Source organism: Capricornis sumatraensis, chromosome 3 (genome assembly GCF_032405125.1).
Source record: "Capricornis sumatraensis isolate serow.1 chromosome 3, serow.2, whole genome shotgun sequence".
Taxonomy (NCBI): domain Eukaryota; kingdom Metazoa; phylum Chordata; class Mammalia; order Artiodactyla; family Bovidae; genus Capricornis; species Capricornis sumatraensis.
The window spans coordinates 128,837,346-128,860,542 of NC_091071.1; the positions used below are offsets into that span (position 1 = coordinate 128,837,346).

Consider the following 23,197-nt stretch of genomic DNA (forward strand, 5'->3'; position numbering starts at 1 on the left):
AGCATGACTCATGGGACTCTGGGTCAATTTCACTATTCATTGGAGGCAGGTCTTGTCTCTTGGATTGACTCTCTAATGGGTATATGATACGATTTGACAGGCCAAGAGAACAGCCTAGAGACAGAGGAACTGTGAGGATACAGGCACAAACATAAAGCCTCTAATATAAGGCCCAAAGCATAAGAAGATGTTAGTAAGGCAAAAAATACTAAAGAAGTTTTTCAGATAGAAATAAGATTTATTATGGAGGCGTACATTCTCGAGAAAGCATGTTCTCCCAGTGAAAGTGAAAAAAAGGCCAAGTGGCTGGAGCACAGAAGTCAAGACAGAAACGCCTGAGAAGCAGGCAATGCTCAGATGAAGAAACCATGATGGGGGCATGAACATCGTCTTCACACAATGGAAAGCCATGGAAAGGCTCTAAGCAGTGAAGCATTATTCATTCACAAGTTCAGTAATTATTCCCTGATTATGTCCCATGAGCCAGGCATTATTCAAGGTGCTAGAAGTAAACCAGAGAACAAAAACAGTGCATGCTTACATTCTAGTGGGAGATAGACAAAGCAAAACGGTGACAAGTGGCATAAAGAACACTACAATCTGCGTTAGTGTCAGGTGGATGTCTGGATAACGCAAGTTCTATCAGTTTAGTAGCCTGAAGGACTGTAAGTGAGGAGAGGGCTAGAGCCATGGGTAATTATTTGGACACATTTTTCTCTGTTGAAACCAAGTGCCAGGTTTTCTGTTTACTCAGCTGAGCTACATGGGGTTTTCTTTCTGGAATCTCTGACCACAAAGATAGGGAAGTACCATGACCCACTACAACAGGTATGTGGGAGGAGTGCTCTTCTGGTTTCAGATTCAGCCTTTGTGGCAGAGTGACAGGCTGTGTGGGGGAGAAGTGAATTTCAGAAAAGTTACATCCTGTAGCCTTCCAGTTTAGAGGGGCCACATGAATTTCCCCTGAAAAGCTTTTTTCATTGTTTTTGGTCCACTGCTCTAAAAAGTAAATTGCTTTCTATTTACCCTGTGGTTTATTCTTATCTTTGAGGCTGTGCCTCTGGATCAAGGATATTTCTGACCCATGGGATGAGAACTCGCCCTTAGTAGGAGGAATTAGGCAAGGCCTGGCCATGGGCTGTCCTCCCGCTCCTAACTTGAGCCCACCTCCCCTAAAATCCAGCCAGGCCACTAAACCTGCAACCCGCAAATCACAGGACAGGAGGGGAGTTACTTAGATGATATATGCATCACTAATTATACTGGGGGACTACCATCTCATCAAAATAATCTTGCATTTTTACCTCACAAACTTTTTCGAGGGTTGGCATCCAAGAGGTGGCAAGGTGACAATTCTGAAGAACAACCCATGTGCCTTCTTTGACAGCTTTTTCTAACATCTTCATTGCTATGGGCCCTTGGCCTTGACCAAGAGATAAAGAGCTAAGTTTTGTTCCTCCATATCCCTGTATGAGGATAGTGAAGATGTCATTTAAAATCAAATTTTGAAGAAGAATCAATATTATCATCACAGGAAATGTTCATATTAAATACATTAAATACAAAATTTAATCATGCTGCATCCCTCAGAGCTCCCAAGCACACACAGCTCTAGAAAACTTTTCCCGATTAAGAAGCCAATAAACAAGATACAACACAAGCCAGTTCATGAAGGAAACAGTCATGGCAATAAATGAAACATCCTGTAGGGTCTTTGACTGTTGAGACAATAGGCGGGAAAAAGTTAAACAGACTTTCAATAGGAGGAGATGAACAAGCCCTGCTATCATGCAGCAACTCCTAAAATTCAAAGCTGAAAACTATGAATAAAGCAGTGAACTTACCCCAGTCTTCTCCAGATCTTTGAATAATTATATCTTAACTAATTTGGTTACTGCATAAAGTTCAGGTAAAAATACCTATTAGCTTCTAATTTCCATTCAAGTTCATTTAAGGAAATCTGTGGGAATGTTTGCCTGGAATTCATTTCTCCTATATCCTTATTCATCTACACTTTTGGGAGATGGTGTCTGTGACTCCCTAGTCTATTTCTAGAACAATTACCATCTGAATGCCACAGTGGAAGAGTCCTTGAGTTATGGGAGCAGTAGAGGAGAATGCCCTGTCTGAATATCCACAGTTTATTGACACAAACAGATAGAAGCAGCTGAAAACAATAGAGTTTTAAGGCACCTGATCATCAGCAAATTTTAGAAGGGCAGCCATGGGATCTGCTCCAGGAGAGAGTACGAATATCAGGGGTGCGCAGCAGTTACTGTCTGCAAATGCCTTGGATAGATCAAATGGGGGTGGTTCAATGAATGCACGCCCCAATCTGTTGGTTATAAATTCCTGCAGCATTGGAATAACCTGTAGAAATAGAATAGAAAGGGAAAAGAAAGTATTTCAAGGAATATTTGAAATCTGCCTAAAAGCTTAAAAACTTCATATTCAAAGCTATTTTATAACAAAGGACTCTCCATTTTTTTGTGTATATGTAAACATTGATAAAGAGTCAAAGGCACAGTTGTCTTTTAGATGGAAAGTATACATTATTTAAACAATGTATGGCAAAACCAATACAATATTGTAAAGCAATTAACCTCCAATTAAAATAAATAAATTTATATTTAAAAAAAAAGAAAAAAAAAAACAATAAAAGGTGGGTGGTGACACCAGAATTCAAAGGCATTTTTCTTCCATCTAGTTAGTATTCAATATACCCTGGATGAAGAATATAAAAAACCTTAATTCTTTACTTAATTTTTAAGTACAACTTGACTATGTTTCAAAGTCCACCACTCAAAAGTAGATTCTAGTGTGATTTATACAATCCCATGCCAACAAAGATTGATGTAGCTGAAAAAACAAAGAAAAGGAAAAGCACTATGAAAGAGAAAGCATACTTTCAAAAAAGAGGCAAAAGTATGTCATATAAACTTTCTGATACTATGCTTGTGCATTTCCTGGGAACATGCTTAAGAAAGAAAAGAACTTTGGGGCTCAAGTGTCCCTTTGAGGCAGTGATGTGGAAGTAGACTTGCAGTAAGCAGTATGGCTGAGGTACAGCTTTAGGTATATCATTCCTTCTTTTTGATGAAGAGTCCACACCTGGCATCTCTGGGCAATGGCTCAGGTGTAAGCCAAGCAAGTAATAAGTTTAATAAACCAGTATCCATGTATCTAGCTTAACAAATTATGTAAACATATCCAAGGAGAAGACTCTTGAGAGTCCCTTGGACTGCAAGGAGATCAAACCAGTCCATCCTAAAGGAAATCAGTCCTGAATATTCATTGGAAGGACTGATGCTGAAGCTGAAGCTCCATTCAAATACTTTGGCCACCTCATGCGAAGAACTGACTCACTGGAAAAGACCTGCTACTGGGAAACATTGAAGGCAGGAGGAGAAGGGGATGACAGGATGATATGGTTGGATGGTATCACCGACTAGATGGACATGAGTTTGAGCAAGCTCTGGAAATTGGTGATGGACGGGGAAGCCTGGTGTGCTGCAGTCCATGGGGTCACAAAGAGTTGGACATAACTGAGCGACTGAACTGAACTGATCTCACAAAGAGAAGTAACGAAGTGAAAAGAACAAGGAGACTGTCTTGAAAGCTTTGGAATCACTCCAACTGGACACCTGCTCATATTCAAGGATAGAGTTGTGTGTATACACAACACTCCAAATTAGAACACCGATTTCACCATCCTGTAACTTTTCTGAACTTAAAGGGAATTGCAGGAGCAATTTACAGACAGAAAGAAACTCAAAAAGGTGGTCTTCTCTACAGAAAGTTACAAATATCTCCAAACTTTAATAGTGCATCTCAGAATATCTATCCATACAAGATTTGTAAGTAACACTCATTAACAAGTCACAATACCTTAAAAATAGTGTTGAATATGTGCAGGTAGATGTGTGTATTGAGAAAGAAGGAGAGAGGGAGAGACTGAGTGTGTGAGGATTGGGAGCCAAGAAACAGTGAAGGGATATCTTTACTTAAATGTTTTTAATGTTTCCACAATAGATTCATTCAAACATGGGAAGGTATGAATAACCAAGACATGGAACCAACCTAAATGTCCCTTGACAGATGAATGGATAAAGAAGATGTGGTACCTATCCACCCAAAACTATCACAACATTGTTAATCAGCTATGTTGTTGTTGTTGTTCACTTGCTAAGTTGTGTCTGACTCTTTGCAACCCCATGAACTATAGCACATCCGGCTTCTCTGTCCTTCACCAACTCCCTGAGTTTGTTCAAACTCATGTCCATTGAATCAGTGATATCATCTAATCATCTTTTCCTCTGTCCCCCACTTCTCCTCTTGCCCTCAATTTTCCCCAGCATCAAGGTCTTTTCCAATGAGTCACCTCTTTGCATCAGGAGGCCAAAGTATTGGAACTTCAGCTTCAACATCAGTCCTTCCAGTGAATATTCAGGATTGATTTCCTTTAGGATGGACTGGTTTGATCTTCTTGCAGTCCAAGGGACTCTCAAGAGTCTTCTCCAACACCACAGTTTGAAAGCATCAACTCTTTGGCGCTCAGCCTTCTTTATGGTCAAACTCTCACATCCAAACATTACTGGAAAAACCATAGCTTTGACTATATGGACCTTTGTCGGCAAAGTGATGCCTCTGCTTTTTAAAACACTCTCTAGGTTTGACATAGCTATTCTTCCAAGGAGCAAATGTCTTTTAGTTTCATGGATGCAGTCACCATCTGCATTGATTTTGGAGCCCCCCAAAATGAAATCTGACAGTTTCAAAATTTCCCCCATCTAGTTTCCATGAAGTGGTAGGACCAACTATGTTCCAATACAAAATTAAAACTTTTCAAAAAGATGTGGTACATATGTGCCGTGGAATATTATTCAGCTATAAAAAAGCATGGAGTAATGCCATTTGCAGCAACATGGAGGAGCCAGAGATTATCACACTAAGTGAAGTTGGAGAATGGCAAATATCATATGCTATCACTTACATGTGGAATCTAAAGTACGATACAAGTAAACTTATTTACAAAACAGAAACAGACTCACAAACATACAAAACAATGTTATGGTTATCAAAGAGGAAAGGAGGTGAGAGAGGGATAAATTAATTCAGGATTAGCTGATACACACTACTGTATATAAAATAGATAAACAATAAAATCCTACTCTATACCACAGGGAACTAACTATGTTCAATATCCTATCATAAACCATAATGAAAAAGAATCTGAAAATGAACATATATATATATATGTATAACTGAATCACTTTGGTGTATACCAAAAATTAATGCAATACTCTAAGTCAACTGTACATCAATAAAAAATTTAAAACTACGGAAAGGTATAGAAGAGTAATAACAAAATGTGTAAATGCCACAATGGTATGGATATACCTAAGGAGATTACTCATATATTGTTCCTGTAAAAGAAAAATCTACTGAGTGAATGAATAAATTAGGATGTTCTCTTTTATGAAGGTAGGACTCTAATTATAGAAATTCTAAACAAATATTACTGAACAATAAATTCACCTACACATAAAGTTTCTATTCCAAGGAAATTATTTCATGTTTCAGATATTTTGAATGGGAACAGATATCAAGCTGATAGTAGAAAACTGAAAATATCCCTATTTCCTGTCTCAGACCTTGTCCTTGCCCTTTTCCCTATTATTCTTTTGCTATGGCTGTCTTTTCTCCCTAGGTTAAGAACAATAACAATTAACAAAGAAAAACAAAATAGTTTGTAATAACCTCTCTCCTCTTAAGGCTAACCTCTTCACTAAATTATAATTTTACAAACAAATCGAAAGCCCATGGCTTTTAAGTACATGGTTTCACTTTTAGGAAGTCTGAGTGTTTCGGGCCGGGGTCATTCACTGAATTTGTGAAAAAATGGCAGACAGGAAGTGAGTCTTCTGGTAGTACAGGAAGACCCAGTTAGGGGTGCTCATGATAATTTTCATTGTTTCATTTTTAACATTAAAACTGAATAGGATCATAGAAATTGTGGACTTGTGGGCACAGTGGGAGAAGGAAAGGGTGGGAGGAACTGAGAGTAGGTTGACATATATACACTACCGTGCGTAAAATATCTAGCTAGCGGGAAGCTGCTGTATGACACAGAGAATTCAGATTGGTGTTCTGTGATGACCTAGAGGGGTGGGACATGAGGGGAGGGAGGCTCAAGATAGGGGGGATATATGTATACTTATAGCTGACTCATGCTATTATACAGCAAAAACCAACACAACACTGTAAAGCAGTTGTGTGTGTGTGTGTGTGTGTTAGTCGTTCAGACGTGTTCAGCTCTTTGTGACCCCATGAACTGTAGCCTGCCAGGCTCTTCTGTCCATGGAATTTTCTCTTCTAATTAAAAAAATTAAAACACAATAGTCAACACAAAAATTAAAGAAAAAAAAAAAAAAACTGAATGAGACCAGCTGTTCCCAAGACTAAACAGTAACTTCTGAGGCAAATGAAACTGCAAGCTATTCAGTTTGGAAGGTGATGGAATTGGGTTTGCTCCTGCAATCTGATTATGCAAGCATAAGAACTATAAAATAAAATCTGTCAGGAACAAAAATTACAGACTAATTTAGGCACCCATCTTCCCAAAGGCAGAAAAGAAGTTTGTGGTCTTCTATGTATGTTTTTCTGTGTCTTGCAAGTTCCTACAAGATTTATCTGAGGTTAGAGAAACATATTAGCTTATATTTGACAAGTTTCTTATTAAAAGCTGTTTAATTTGCTTTTGGTTTACAGTCCAGAAGGAAAAAACTGTGGCCAGAAGCTCTTCATTTTGTAAATGGGCTCAAAACATTCCATACCTCAGTATTTATACATCTCATATGCTTTTGTCAATAAAGCACTATAAACTATTGAAATCCAAGAAAAGTGCAAACATTTCATTTTTCCTACTGGTGGTTTAGTGAACATCTTTTACATTTTTCCAAATTAGAGCATTAGAGAACCTAGCATTTGTGGCTTCTTACCATGGGATGGAGTCGGTTTTGAAGGGAGAGCAGTGGAAAGGAGACAGAAAAAAACTATGGTGACAAATAATATATACTTTATGTTAGAGATCAAACAATTACAGATTTCCCTAGTGGAGATGTATATATTTCATGACTTAGAGATAGCAAAGAAATAAAATCTATTTATGTAGTACTAGCCCAATTGTCAGAGAAGGCAATGGCACCCCACTCCAGTACTCTTGCCTGGAAAATCCCATGGACGTAGGCTGCAGTCCGTGGGGTCGCGAAGAGTCGGACACAACTGAGCGACTTCACTTTCACTTTTCACTTTCATGCATTGGAGAAGGAAATGGCAACCCACTCCAGTGTTCTTGCCTGGAGAATCCCAGGGATGGGGGAGCCTGGTGGGCTGCTGTCTATGGGGTCGCACAGAATCAGACACGACTGAAGCGACTTAGCAGCACCAGCCCAATTGTTAGCCTTATATAGCACTGTTCCTTTCTCTGACATGCTAATACTACTTTGCTTTGGAAAATTATTCTTTTCAAAGCATAATACTATAGTCATATATCATTTTTAAATACATAGGTTCCAAAATCAGTGATTTATGACTAGGAATTAAAGTACCTGGTAATAGCAAGATTGAAGGGTTTGAGGTTGTGAGTAATAAAAGAGCATACTAATAATTATTTCTATATTAAGGATTGTAGATATGATGGTATAGATAATGGTAACTAGTTTCTTTACCATCTGACTCGTGAAAGATGTCCAAAAAGTGTTAGTCACTCAGTCATGTCTGACTCTTTTGTGACCCCATGAACAGTAGCCCTCCATGCACCTCTGTCCATGGGATTTCCCAGGCAAGAATACTGCAGTGGGTAGCCATTTCCTTCTCCAGGAGATCTTCCCAACCCAGGGATCAAACCCAGGTCTCTTGCATTGCAGGTGGGTTCTTTACCATCTGAGCCACCAGGGAAATCTGATAATTATTTATATATTAAGGATTACAGATGTGATAGTATAGGTAACGGTAACTAATTAAATGGTAACTAGTTAACTTAGGATAAATTGATCTGTGCTATAGTAGCAAACAACTTCAGGATATCAGTGGCTTAACACAACAAAAGCTTACCATCTCAGAAAAGTCATCTGAGTGTCCAGGCAACAAACTCTCCCTGCTCTGACTCAGCATTCCAGCCTGTTTATGGCACTTAAATATCAACATGTGATTCCACAATTTTGATGGCAAGAGGAATATTCTGGAGACTCTCACAATGATAGCTAAATGCTTCCACCCTGACACTTTTGCCCACATTTTACTGGCCAAAACAAGGTTAATGGCCATAATGCCCCCACCTCGAGTATACACAGGAGAGAACCAGGAATACTGCTGAGAAGTATTAATGTTTTACACTCTTCCACCCATGCAAAGAAAACTCTAGAGGAGATAAGGAAGCATATAAGAAAACGTTATAACACACAGTGCTAAAGCATTCTGCACAGGAGTTAAGAGACTTAAAAGAAGTAGGACTGTAAGTTTAACCTCGACTGATTCAAAAAATGAACAAAAGTCCCTCAGCTTGAATATCTAAATTTCCCAGCTCCCTCATACTCACTTGAAAAAGAGAGTGACTATGGAAAATAATATTTGATCTATTTGGTACTCAATGTATTTTCAGATTAAAATGTCAAATTTTTAAAAACAAACTGGGGAAAAGAAATTTCTAGATGAAACTGCTGCAGTTAGGAAATGGCTCATTAATCACTTTTAACTAAAAAATATAGACTGTGATCAGAAACTTCTCTGTCAAATATTGAGGGCAGAAAGTTAATGGTACACAGAGAACCATTTAGTGTAACAGTTTTTATCTTAGAAAACAAAGTAAAAAATCTTTGAAAATTAAAAAAAAATTTTAAAGGAAGAAGTCATGTTAGACAAGAGTTTGAACTATTTCATATTCTTTCATATTTAATATTTGCAGTGAAAACTTCTGAGGCTGAATGCTAATAGTTTCAATGAAGATTCATTTTTAAAAGGGCCCCCCAAGCTGCAGTTAAATAAAGATCTTCAACAATGGGAACTATTTCCAGCATCTAAAAACTGGGCAGCACTATGACATTCAGGGACCCTTGGCACATTGTGGACCCCTTCTTCCATCAATAAATAGAAAAAAATGTATTTTTCAACTGTTTTGGTATAATTAAAATATAACAAACTGGTATATTTTCTCATTTTAAATGAAATTAAAGCACTTTCATGAACTCCTAAGAGTATCATGGACCCGAGGTCCTATGCTTAATGGATAATTAGGCCCTGGCTAAGACCACACTGCCAATTCAAGAAAGAATGACACGTGTTCATCAAACAGACCCTGACCTACAGAGGAAAGAGTGCCTCTATCTTGTATTATCACTGATGCGTAGAAAATTTTTTTAAAAAATAAACACTGTCTTCATCATACAAGTGTTGATTTTTCTATTGCTGTTAGAAAGGAAGTATTATCTTATATCCTTAGCAACTCAAATTGTGAATACAGTAAATTTTGAAGTAATTATGTATACTTTTACTCAAGTAGTAACAGTGGACAATTAGAATACATTTTCAGTTTTTCTTCCAACATTCCCAGTGTCTACAGTTCCTCAGAATTATGTGGATATCTCTGTGGATACGTGTCTTTACACTTAAGTGAACAGTTTGTTTTTTTAAATAGAGTTTAATAATGCAAATGAGGATATCAATGAGTACTCTCATTTGTTGATATGACAGGTCAGCTGATTCACTGGTTATATAATTTATTACTTAAAGAAATGAAAATTAATAGTGTTGACATTTTCCTTCGTGGTGAGCGATTATGAACATCTTAAAAACAATATTCGACTAGCTTTCCAAAAGCCAATAAAGAACTATGTACAGGATAGCATTTGAGGAACCAGAAGGTGTAGTAAATCAGCTTCATGGAAACAACATTGACCAATTTCACCAAAACAGTAAGAACAAAAATGTAAAGGAAGTAGATTGTCCATTCCTTCTCCAGGGATAAAAGGAAGAGCTGTAACATAAATGAACTATTAAACATAATCTGGTGAATTACTAATTTAGTGCAGTTATAATAAATACACACTTTTTAAAAAATGGCTGCATTAGAGGGAATTGGGGTTGTTTCCTGCAGACTCCTTTACCAACCCACCCCCAAGGATTACATAAGGAAACACATGTTTGGCTGGCATGTGGAGCTAGGAAGGTCTGGAATTCACTGAGAAGCTTCCAAAGACAGCATTTACCTTGTCCGGCCTCAAGCAACGAATGATAAGCATCCTTTGAAACTCACTCGCTTTATCTTCCCAATCGTCAGGAAAAACCTCATGATGTGGTTCCTAAAATGACAGTGGGTATAATTCAATATTATTTGGAAGACTTAATAAAAACCCCAAAACCCAATATTTGGACTTTCAAATTCAGTTTAAAGAAAACATAAAATGATTAAATGAAATTAAGAATGCTAATGTAAATTACATTAGATTGGGGCAAAGCTATGAAATAAGAAATAAAAAGAAAATTTTAACTGCCAATAAAATCAAAACTAAGACATTAAATAAGTAGGTTAGTGTCAATATGAACACTAATCAATAGCACAAATGGTTCCTGTTACAGCAATAAATGTGCATTAGATCTTTTTCCCATTATTTCTCCAAAGGCATTTCACACCCTGCCAACTAACTACTCTCATTCAGTTCAGTTCAGTCGCTCAGTCGTGTCCGACTCTGTGACCCCATGAAAAGCAGCACGCCAGGGCTCCCTGTCCATCACCAACAAGTGGAGTTCACTCAAACTCATGTCCACTGAGTCGGTATTGCCATCCAACCATCTCACCCTCTGTCGTCCCCTTCTCCTCCTGCCCTCAATCTTTCCCAGCATCAGGGTCTTTTCAAATTAGTCAGCTCTTCAAATTAGGTAGCCAAAGTATTGGAGTTTCAGCTTCAACATCAGTCCCTCCAATCAACACCGAGGACTGAGCTCCTTTAGGATGGACTGGTTGGATCTCCTTGCAGTCCAAGGGACTCTCAAGAGTCTTCTCCAACTACACAGTTCAAAAGCACCTATACTTCGGCACTCAGCTTTCTTTATAGTCCAACTCAAACATCCATACATGACTACTTTTGATATGCTGTCTAGGTTGGAAGAAAAGTTATGACCAACCTAGATAGCATGTTGAAAAGTAGAGACATTACTTTGCCAACAAAGGTCCGTCTAGTCAAGGCTATGGTTTTTCCTATGGTCATGTATGGATGTGAGAGTTGGATTGTGAAGAAGGCTGAGTGCCGAAGAATTGATGCTTTTGAACTGTGGTATGGAGAAGACTCTCGAGAGTCCCTTGGACTGCAAGGAGATCCAACCAGTCCATTCTGAAGGAGATCAGCCCTGGGATTTCTTTGGAAGGAATGATGCTAAAGCTGAAATTCCAGTACTTTGGCCACCTCATGTAAAGAGTTGACACATTGGAAAAGACTCTGATGCTGGGAGGGATTGGGGCAGGAGGAGAAGGGGACGACAGAGGATGAGATGGCTGGATGGCATCACTGATTCGATGGACATGAGTTTGAGTGAACTCCAGGAGATGGTGATGGACAGGGAGGCCTGGCGTGCTGCAATTCATGAGGTTGCAAGAGTCGGACACGACTGAGTGACTGAACTGAACTGAGGTTGGTCATAACTTTCCTTCCAAGGAGTAAGCGTCTTTTAATTTCATGGCTGCAGTCACCATCTCCAGTGATTTTGGAGCCCAGAAAAATAAAGTCAGCCACTGTTTCCATTGTTTCCCCATCTCTTTGCTATGAAGTGATGGGACCGGATGCCATGATCTTCGTTTTCTGAATGTTCAGTTTTAAGCCAACTTTTTCACTCTCCTCTTTCACTTTCATCAAGAGGCTCTTTAGTTCTTCTTCACTTTCTGCCATAAGGGTGGTGTCATCTGCACATCTGAGGTTATTGATATTTCTCCTGACAATCTTGATTCCAGTTTGTGCTTCCTCCAGCCCAGCATTTCTCATGATGTACTCTGCATAGAAGTTAAATAAGCAGGGTGACAATATACAGCCTTGACATACTCCTTTTCCTATTTGGAACTAATCTGTTGTTCCATGTCCAGTTCTAACTGTTGCTTCCTGATCTGCATAAAGGTTTCTCAAGAGGCAGGTCAGGTGGTCTGGTACTCCCATCTCTTTCAGAATTTTCCACAGTTTATAGTGATCCACACAGCCAAAGGCTTTGGCATAGTCAATAAAGCAGAAATAGATGTTTTTCTCAAACTCTCTCACTTTTTCCATGATCCAGCGGATGTTGGCAATTTGATCTCTGGTTCCTCTGCCTTTTCTAAAACCAGCTTGAACATCAGGGAGTTCATGGTTCACGTATTGCTGAAGCTTGGCTTGGAGAATTTTGAGCATTACTTTACTAGCATGTGAGATGAGTGCAATTGTGCAGTAGTTTGAGCATTCCTTGGCATTGCCCTTCTTTGGGATTGGAATGAAAACTGACCTTTTCCAGTCTTGTCGCCCCTGCTGAGTTTTCCAGATTTGCTGGCATATTGAGGGCAGCACTTTCACAGCATCATCTTTTAGGAATTTAAATAGCTCAACTGAAATTCCATCAGATCCACTAGCTTTGTTTGTAGTGATGCTTCCTAAGGCCACCTTACTTCATATTCCAGGATGTCCAGCTCTAGGTGAGTGTGAGTGATCACATCTTCATGATTCTCTGGGTCATGAAGATCTTTTTTGTACAGTTCTTCTGTGTATTCTTGCCACCTCTTCTTAATATCTTCTGCTTCTGTTAGGTCCAGACCATTCCTGTCCTTTATTGAGCCCATCTTTGCATGAAATGTTCCCTTGGTATCTCTAATTTTCTTGAAGAGATCTCTAGTCTTTCCCATTCTATTAGTTTCCTCTATATCTTTGCAGTGATAGCTGAGGAAGGTTTTCTTATCTCTCCTTGCTATTCTTTGGAACTCTGCATTCAAATGGGTATATCTGTAAGGCCTCCTCAGACAGCCATTTTACCTTTTTGCAATTCTTTTTCTTGGAGATGGTCTTGATCCCTCTCTCCTGTACAATGTCACAAACCTCTATCCATAGTTCATCAGGCACTCTATCAGATCTAGTCCCTTAAATCTATTTCTCACATCCACTGTATAGTTATAAAGAATTTGATTTAGGTCATACCTGAATGGTCTAGTGGTTTTCTCCACATTCTTTAATTTAAGTCTGAATATGGCATTAAGGAGTTCATGATCTGAGCCACAGTCAGCTCCCAGTCAATATCACAGTAATCCAAGTCTATGCCCCAGCCAGTAACGCTGAAGAAACTTTAAGTTGAATGGTTCTATGAAGACCTACAAGACCTTCTAGAGCTAACACCCAAAAAGGATGTCTTTTTCATTATAGGGGACTGGAATGCAAAAGTAGGAAGTCAAGAAACACCTGGAGTAACAGGCAAATTTGGCCTTGGAGTATAGAATGAAGCAGGGCAAAGACTAGCAGAGTTCTGCCAAGAGAACACACTGGTCATAGCAAACACCATCTTCCAACAATACAAGAGAAGATTCTACACATGGACATCACCAGGTGGTCAACACCGAAATCAGACTGATTATATCCTTTGCAGCCAAAGATAGAGAAGCTCTATATAGTCAGCAAAAACTACTCTCATTATCTATTTACAAAAATAAACATTTATTGCAAACAAAGACTATGCATTACTTTTTATTTTGATAAATTTTGATACCTATTCAAGAAAGGAATATTTGGGAATGTGTATATTAAAGAAGGTGCTTCCCAGGTGGCACAGTGGTAAAGAATCCACCTGCCAATACAGGTAACTCAAGAGACTCAAGTTGGATCCCTGGGTTAGGAAGATTCCCTGGAGTAGGAAGTAGCAACTTGTTCCAGTATTCCTGCCTAGAAAATTCCAAGGACAGAGGAGCCTGGCAGGCTACAGTCCATGAGGTTGCAAAGAGTTGGATGCGACTGAGCGCATGCGCTTTCCTTCCCCTGCCCCCCCTACACACACAACGTAAAGAAGCAGCCAAAGAATGTTATTAAAAATATACAAGAAGAGATGTATCAAGATCCCAGGAGGAGGAATAAACATGGGAAAAGAAGATCTTTGCATCTTTGAAACAGCTGGGAAAGCTATGGGTATCTCAGGTCAGAAATCTCCATGCTTCAACATAGGGAAATTTCTATTTAAACTAGACTCAACTACATAGAAAAACATATTTGCCTCTGGAAAAAGTATTTTTTTTTATTACTAACAAGGATCAATCCAAAAGAGATCCAAACCAAAATATTTAAATTCATGTGCAGACACATTCTATCATGTATAGTACAATAAACAGGTCACCAAAGTGTTCTCCACACACCCTGCTTTTTCTTCCCTCTAAACCCCAACTCCAAAAAGAACTGTTGCATATTAAGCCGAAGGAAAGCAAAATATCAAAAGAGTAGAAACACTAGAAAAACTTAACCGGGAATCACAATATTAGCCCTTGTACTAAGGAAAAAGTGAAGGAAGGCAACAATTTGTTTATATTCCAGAAAGGAAACTGAGCATCATGGTATATGTTAGCTACAGTAATCTCCAACTAGCAAGATCAGGTCTCATGAAAATTATCTGAGAACTATTATTTTTTCCCTCTTGTCAAATGACAAAAATATTTATTAGTTTGTGCCCTGTGTTCAGAAAATCTAAACAAAACCTGTTCTATAAAATTTTAAGTCATCTGCCATTATGACTGCCAAAGTCTAAGCTGATAATAAAAACCTGGCATGGAAATCCAAAAAGAGTACTTTTAAGGACCATGCAACTTTTTTGCATCTTTACAGATTCCAAGGAATTTAAAGAGAAGTACAAACAGAGCCAATTAGAAAGTGGGGATAGCCTAACCGAAACATTATATTTGACCAGCTGTTTAATGCTTACTTACAGACAAGAATAAATTATTTGACATTATTTTCTCCATTTAAAAACTATGCAACAAGCAAGAGAGTTAAAAACATACCAAACTGTCATATACTTTTTTCCATCCATCCTTTAAGCGCATAAACTCCCTACGAATGTTTCTGAAGGCAGACAAATCATCCAGTCGACATATTTCATCCCAAGATTTTTGAGGGAGCCATGTACAAGGGTTGGCATAAGGATTATCCAGGCCAATGCCACCAGTTAACAGAAATCTCCACTCAGCTTTATTAATCTTTGGAAAACAAAGTAGCGTAAAGAGTCAGAAATGAGTTCATCATATACATAGGTAACCTACAATCATTTTTAAAAATTGACTTATTTTCAAGTTTCAAATATCCTCCCATAAAATTCTAGTTATTGGTATAGGTCAGTATTGATTCATAAGAAATCAATGTATTCATTATAACCAGTTTTCAAAATAGTTTCATTTTAGAGAGCTACTTGTTGATAATTTTCCTCCAGAATTTCTGATCAAAACATGGAAATCTGAATTTTATTCTTTTTTAATATATGCCTTCCAAAATGACTGCTAAGAGTTTTATTGTCTGTAAAAGTTGTGGAAGACAGAAAGCCATGTAATCTGCCATGTTTTCAATTATTTTCTATAAAATATAATGAGTTACTGCTATGAAATTTTTGCAAGAAATACTAAAATAAACGTTTCTTCAAAATCCAACTAATACAGCGCCACATGAAATTAATAAAGCTTAAACACATGTGTATAAAATAGTGAATTTACACACCTCTCTTCCATTCTTAAAGTGCTTCCCATATTTTAAGTAAACAGATTTGAAACATAGCTAAACTTATTGAATGGTATTGTTAAGCCCAATGGTTAGATTTGACAAACTTACAAAAGTTCCTAAAACCATTACCATTTATACTATTACTTGGGGTACATATATCAATACATCTAGTAAGTTTATATGCATCCTTATATATGAGATTCTGATAGAAACTATTTCAAGCTAAAACATACACAAATTTAAGTAGCAATATTTACATAAGGAACTCTGCTTAATTTATTTTTCACCTGTGAAATTCAGTCTAGTTGTGATATTTTGCCTTCACTATAATAATTGCTAACTATTAACAATCCTTTTATATATATTCCCACACAAATTCATAAATTAATGAATTCACATTAATACTTTCTCCCCATAAATTAGAATAGTACTGACCAATCGCTCATGTATCAGCAGATTTACAGTTAGACAAAAGGAAAAAAGTAGTTTATCCTTTTCAAAGAGGGATCGGCAGATGTTAACATAAAGGGAATAAGTGAAGTGATCCTTGAGAATCTGAAGCCTAAGGGTCAACAGAAAGAAAAGTATATAAATAAAAATGCATTATTCTCTCAAAAAATGCTCTTGGGGAAACCTATTATAAACCATTTAGATGTGTGTTCTTCTAATAAACTTTCTGGTTAATTACTCCCAAAACAAATCGAGGATTCTCATTAACTGGGGGCACCAATTTGAGAGTTACACAATGTAGGAATACTTCAGCAGAATTGCATTTTTACCATCAACAGACTTTTTGTTACAAATCTAATCTTCCTTTTGGAAAAAAGGTCAATGCATGGTATATTAATCTATTACATTTAACAGTTTTTGGACTATTTAAAACTATAAAACATTTCTTGTGGCAAAACTGGATTTCCATATTTCATAAACTTTTACATATGTTCTATATGATATATTATTATAAATGAACAGATGAAAGTTAATAGTTTCTTTATTAAATTAAGTTTAGAAGAGGGCTACTCTGTTTATAAATCTATAAAAGCTGGACTAATAATATAACTTGATAAACTGCATTTTTATTTACCACATAGACAAGTCATAGAAATATGAATAATCACAATATTTGTAACTAACAACGTCCTGCTACTGCTACTACTGCTAAGTCACTTCAGTCGTGTTCGACTTTGTGTGACCCCATAGACGGCAGCCCACCAGGCTCCCCCATCCCTGGGATTCTCCAGGCAAGAACACTGGAGTGGGTTGCCATTTCCTTCTCCAATGCATGAAAGTGAAAAGTGAAAGGGAAGTCGCTCAGTCGTGTCCGACTCTTCGCGACCCCATGGACCGCAGCCCACCAGGCTCCTCTGTCGAAGGGATTTTCCAGGCAAGAGTACTGGAGTAGGGTGCCATCGCCTTCTCCAAACAACGTCCTAGTAAATGCTAACATGTGCGATTGATATTCATAGTAAACCTTAACATGAGAAAAAGTATTATTTTCAATGCTGATGTGTGATACAGTGTTGTAAGGTATTCATGCTCCCTCTGATGAATCTGTTCATTTGAATAACCTTACAGAAAAGGAATTTATATCAGGCATCTGAAGGAAGTGAACACATTTGTCCTAATTTGGGGATTTAGTCAAAGGAAAAAATCAATGATGGTGATATTTATATTTATTACTGTGTTATTTATAATACAAAAGCTGGAGACTACTTGCAAATCTTACAATAAGAAAATTATGAAGAAAATTATGGTGCATTCATAAAAAGTATATTGTACAGCTGCTAAAAATCATATTTCAAAAGAATATTTAATAACATGGGACAATTATCTTGACAAAAGTAGAAGGGAAAGAAAAAATTCTGTGTGTGCACACAGGCATGTGTGATCTTGCATGTATTTTTGAGAGTGAGAGACAGAGGTTGATTTAAGTGTGGTTCCTGTAACAAAATTATATTCTAGTTAGATTTTTGTTTCTGTACATTTTGCTACAGTTATTTATTTTGCCATAATAAATTCTAATGCATTAAAATTTTATAAAGACAGATGATTCCAATTATTATGGTTATTTCATAGTATATACACAGTAATTATATATTTAGTTATAGCATACGTTTGGTATTACTAAATAATAATTATTATGAATAGTAACAATCAAAATACAAACAAAAAAAGATATTTTTATCTCTCATGAAAGAAAATTAGAAATAATTTTAGATCAATATTAAGATTTTCCAACAATTTAGTAGTCTAACTGTTAGTAGTCATATCCTTCTATGCTTTTGTTTTAGCTATAAACTAATCAGTGCCCAGAGACCACAGGTTATCTAATGCTTTTTTGTCCAGCTTTATTGAGGTATGATTGACAAGTAAAAATTATACATATTTAACAGATTATCTGATGTTTATCAATGATTGACAAATAAAAAAATGATTTCTATGAGAACTCTAATTTCTGAATGAGATCTTGCTTCCTCCTACTTTTTACTTAAAAATAAAAAAAGGAAGATTAAACAAGATTACTAGTAGAGTCTCCCTTGTGGTAGCCATTTTGGAACTCTATTTGGCAATATTTATTAAAATGAAATATATATATACTCTGTTATGATCAATTCCACTCCTGGATAAGTACTTACCAGATAAATGTACATACAAAAGCCACATACAAGAGTGTACAAGACAGCAAAAAATTCATAACAGCTCCAAGCTGGAAGCTACCCAAATGTCCTCAGCAGTAGAATGAATGAAAAATTTGTGGTATAGAGAAAGGACAAATAAAAATAAGAGGTCCAATCTTTTTATACTTAAAATGTTAAGAAGAGATTTCCCTCTCCTCTTTTTCCTTAGAGCATTTACTTTTGAAAGTTTAAAATTATAAGTACCTTCTCTTTGAAATATAGGTAAGCCTTTGGTCAACTTTATGACCCAGGAATGTCCCTTCTGAATATCTGAGAGCCATTTTCATGGGCTAACTTCATGGGCACCTGACTCTGAGCTGCCAAACTACATCCTATCATAAAGATAAGACATTCGTTTTTCTTCTGGATGAAGCCAGTTTGCTAAAGTCAGGAAAGTTAGATTTCTGTCTTTGTACTCGCTTAGTGGACTGCTGCTGGTGCTGCAGATCACATTCTAGCTTAAGACTTATTCAGTAAAAATCTGTTTTCTTTCTCAACTACTTTGTGGAGAAATTTTCTGGATTGGGAGAAGATTTGCTTTTACACTTCCCCAACAGTATAGGAGCATAGGGAATGCGCCCATATTTAACAATGAAAGTGAATAAACCACTTCTTTGCACTGTGCAAAACAATATAAATTTCACAAACACAATGTTAAGATCAAGATGTCGGATAAAAAAGAGCACAGACCATGTAATTCCATTTAAATAGCATTCTAAATTAGGCAACCCTCATCTCTAGCTTTGAAAAGTCAGGACAGTGATTACCTGGGGGGATGTGGGTTATAGTGACAAGAAGGGGACACGCAGTGGTTTCTGGGCCGTTGATAATGTCCTATGTCTTGACCTGGGTGTTAGTTACACAGGTGTGTTCACATAAAATTTTATTTTGCAAATGCTCCCGATTTCTGCATGTTTCTGTATGTATAGCAATAACCTCAAAATTTTCAAATGTATTTTTTAATATTTACTCTTTGGTTGCAGAATTATATTTTTAAGATCACTGTAGTCATAAATATGATTTTCACTGTTTCTAAATGAAAGGATTTTAACTAAAAAGAAAAAGGCACATTTCGTTTTCTGGACATCATTCAAATCTTACATCTGGGTAAAAGAATCTGATTTTCTATAAATTGTAAGGGGCTATATTATAGTTATGAAGAAAGAGATATCATATCTGTGAGTAAATCCTAATTCCATATAAATGAGATAGTAAAGGAACCAGTAACTATTTTTAAAGTCTAAAATTGTCCAAATTTATAAAACTTATATACAAAATAGGTCTTTAAGAGAGAAATCAAAGTTTTTTCTCTAGACTCCAACAGATTTTAAATTAATTAAAATGATGACACCCTGGTAGTCTTGTTTTAATCAAGATAGAAATTAAGAACTGCAATGAAAAGCAGAACATCATTTACTGTGCCACTCTATGTGATTAGCTCTGTGATAAGTTCTAGATTCTAGGAATATTAAAAAAAATTATTGCCTCAGGGAACTCAGAATCTAATGTGAAAACCAGACATGCTTGTTCAAGTAAGTAACATAATGCAAATAAATGGCTGGAAACTTTCATAAGAAATGTCACTTAAATTTCTGTTTTCTGTGTTTCAGTAATCCTTGCTCACCTTGAAAATGTCAGATACTGAGAGAAATATTTTCAAATTTCATAATATAAAGAGAAACTTTTAAACTCTACCATCGTGCATTCCTTCCCTAAATCCTCTTCCTCCCTTTCTTCACTTTCTCATGGGCAGGTATTTGAAAAGTTGTTTGCTAAGCCAAGTGTCAGTGTTATACCTTCATTAGTCTCATATACAGGCTTGTAAAATAAAATAATAATGATACTAACCAAAGATTACTCAGTCTAAGAATATTTAAAATTTAGCAAAATTCTACCATGATAAATGAAAAATTCACTTTAGACTTAGGAGATGAGCATTTTGGACTTCTAAAAGGTAATTCTTAAATGTGAATGATATTAGTAAATTAAGTTTCCTTTGTGAGTATGAATAGTTAGAAAACTGAAATATCTAGCTCTGTGTTGATCAATAAAGTTATAATGGGCAAAGACTGTAATTATTATCTTGTTCAAGAAATAATTTAATGTTAGACTCTATTAAAAACATGTTTTAATACCAAGCTAAAATTTATCTCACTGACAACAAAAAAAATGAAATTTTTATTCTCTCATAGACTATTCCATTACTTATTGCAATAGCCAACAGAAAAATAGGTATTTATAAAAACAAATATCACAATCACAGCAGACTGTTTTTTTAAAACTTTTTTATCTGTCAGTTTTATATATGTGTATATTAAAAGATGAATTTGTAACTTTTGGAATGCAAGCTCACAGAAAGTAAGAATTGTATCTTTTAGGGATATTACTTCCTCTTTCCATACCTCCAATCATAAATACATTTTGCAAATGATGAACAACACTTCCTCTTTTCAGTATTACATTATAATCCCATATCTCTGTAAACAATTTCCTGGCAGACTGAATTTGGACACATCTGTTCAATGTCTAACCCTCAAATTTATTTCTGTTACAATGATTAATCAAGTTCATTCTAGCTATATGGCTGTAAGGTGAACACCATGCTGAAACAACAGTGAAGGCCACCAATTACTATATTTCATGCATTAGTTATTATTTGTATTAATTAGTATGGCTTTTACATACCTTTTTGACAAAATTTCTGACTTCTCTGAATTTTCAATAGACAGGATGAAAAGGTTAATAAACCAGGTCAGTGAATATTGGTACATGGGCTCGATGTTTGCTAAATCAGCAATAGAAAAAAACAGGATGGTGGAATGAACGGCAATAGGTCGATAGCCCATGCGGGTGCTATCAATCTTCTTCTCTGTCTCTTCAGCTACTTCCTGCTTTTGAGAAATCTCATTAGCCAAAGCCTTGGAGGAAGATAATATCTTAATGGCAGTTTCATCTTCTAATATATTGCCTTCCGAAGATGAAAGAACTTCTAAAATCTTGTCTTCTATTTCTTTTAACTGCCTGGAATTAAAAATAAATATATTTCTCAGAAAAAGAAGAAATCATTAAAAATCACTTCATGTATATATTCTTTTATAAGAAACAGAGAGCATGTAATCTAAAGACATATATCACATGTGACAAATATCTGGAATGGTGATGCCATATAATTAATTCTTTATTTTGCAAAATGTCAAAAAGACAGGTCTTTCTGCTCCACTTCTCTTTCTAATGATCATTTATGTGGTAACTAGAGAGAGATAGTAAGCCCATCTACTCTGCCATCAAGTAGCTCAGCTCCCAGTTGAATAGAAAGTATCACTCCATTTATTTTCTGAAATATTTCATGATTTATAGAGCATTACCCTTTCTACCTATGATACAGATATTACAAGCAGAAAGTGATATGCAACATATTCATTCAGACTATGCTTTAGCAAAAACAGGTAGCCTCAGCTACATAATGAATACTAAAACTTTTGTGCTAAAACTTGGTGGAATAGTTGAAAATACATTGCCTTGACTTGTGGCAGGCCTTCTAATCCTTTCAGTGCCTGAGAACTTGTATGTAAAAAATATACTCTGCAATGCAATTTTCCAAATTAACATACAGACTGTTATACCTTTTATTTTCCACTCGTCTTTCCTTTCAATGCACCTATTAAACCTAACAACGTAGATCTTTAATATGTACTTTAATTGATTCTAAGTGATCTTGAAACAAGTTAAGAATAATTCTATATTTTATAATATATAAAACCTTTTGTTTTCAGCTCCTTGTAATATTAAAGCTTGCTTTTCTTCTTCAAGATCTGGCCTTTCTCGTGCTACCACAATTCCCAAAAGCTGATCCTGCATCCCTTCAGAAGTGATCATGAAGTTTAACAGTGTCACCTGTAAATGAAAGTACACAACAATTGCATCAATATTTCTGTTGAGAAAGCCTCTGCTATATGCTTCAAATTCTAATCTTAAAGTTGACTCTAATATCACAGAAGTATACATGAAGGAGCTTCCCTGATGGTTCAGCACTAAAGAATCCACCTGCAAGGCAGGAGATGTGGGTTTAATTCCTGGGTTGGGAGGATCCCCTGCAGGAGGAAATGGCAATCCACTACAGCGTGCTTGCCTGAAAAATCCCATGGACAGAGGAGCCTGGTGAGCTACAGTTCATACGGTTGCACAGAGTCAGACACGACTGAGTGACTGAGCACAGTATATATGAAAGGTAGAATTTGTGGAGACTGTGATTAAGGATATAGGCAAGCTGGATTGTTGAATTAAAAACCTGCAAAAGTTTCTCATGGTCATAAATGTAATACTTCAGAGAGTTGTGTTTGGTGATCAATTAATTCTTATTTCAAATTCGTCCAACTTCTGACAACCCATTAATCCTAAAGTCAGTCAGAGTCAAGCTGCAGGCCAACCTATGTATTGGCTGGACCGGCTGATTTATGTTTTAAGGAGCCTAGTGGTGTCCAAAAGCAGAGGAGATAAGAGAAACAAACAGAGACATAAGAGAAAAAAGAACACAGTGATGACTTGTCATGAGTATATATTAGGTTTGCCAAAAAGTTCGTTTGGATTTTTCGTTAAGATGTTTCAGAAAAACCTAGGGGCTTCCCAGGTGGCTCACGGGAAAAGAATCGCCTGTCAAGCAGGAGACCAGGGTTCAATCCATGGGTCTGGGAGATCCTCTGAGGAAAGAAATGGCAACCTACTCCAGTATTCTTGCCTGCGAAATCCCATGGATGAAGGAGTCTGGCAGGC

General features: G+C 36.6%; 1 protein-coding gene across 1 annotated transcript in view; it reads right to left on the reverse strand.

Moving 5' to 3' along the window:
* Positions 1–23,197, reverse strand: part of DNAH7 (dynein axonemal heavy chain 7) — a 257,234-nt gene that overhangs the window by 32,331 nt on the left and 201,706 nt on the right. The window contains exons 50-56 of the mRNA XM_068967281.1: positions 22,188–22,321; positions 21,113–21,448; positions 16,185–16,311; positions 15,041–15,235; positions 10,266–10,358; positions 2,194–2,370; positions 1,305–1,466 (exon numbers count right to left, since the gene is read on the reverse strand). Of these exons, the coding sequence (XP_068823382.1) occupies positions 1,305–1,466; positions 2,194–2,370; positions 10,266–10,358; positions 15,041–15,235; positions 16,185–16,311; positions 21,113–21,448; positions 22,188–22,321 (1,224 nt within the window). The remainder of the gene's footprint in view (positions 1–1,304; positions 1,467–2,193; positions 2,371–10,265; positions 10,359–15,040; positions 15,236–16,184; positions 16,312–21,112; positions 21,449–22,187; positions 22,322–23,197) is intronic.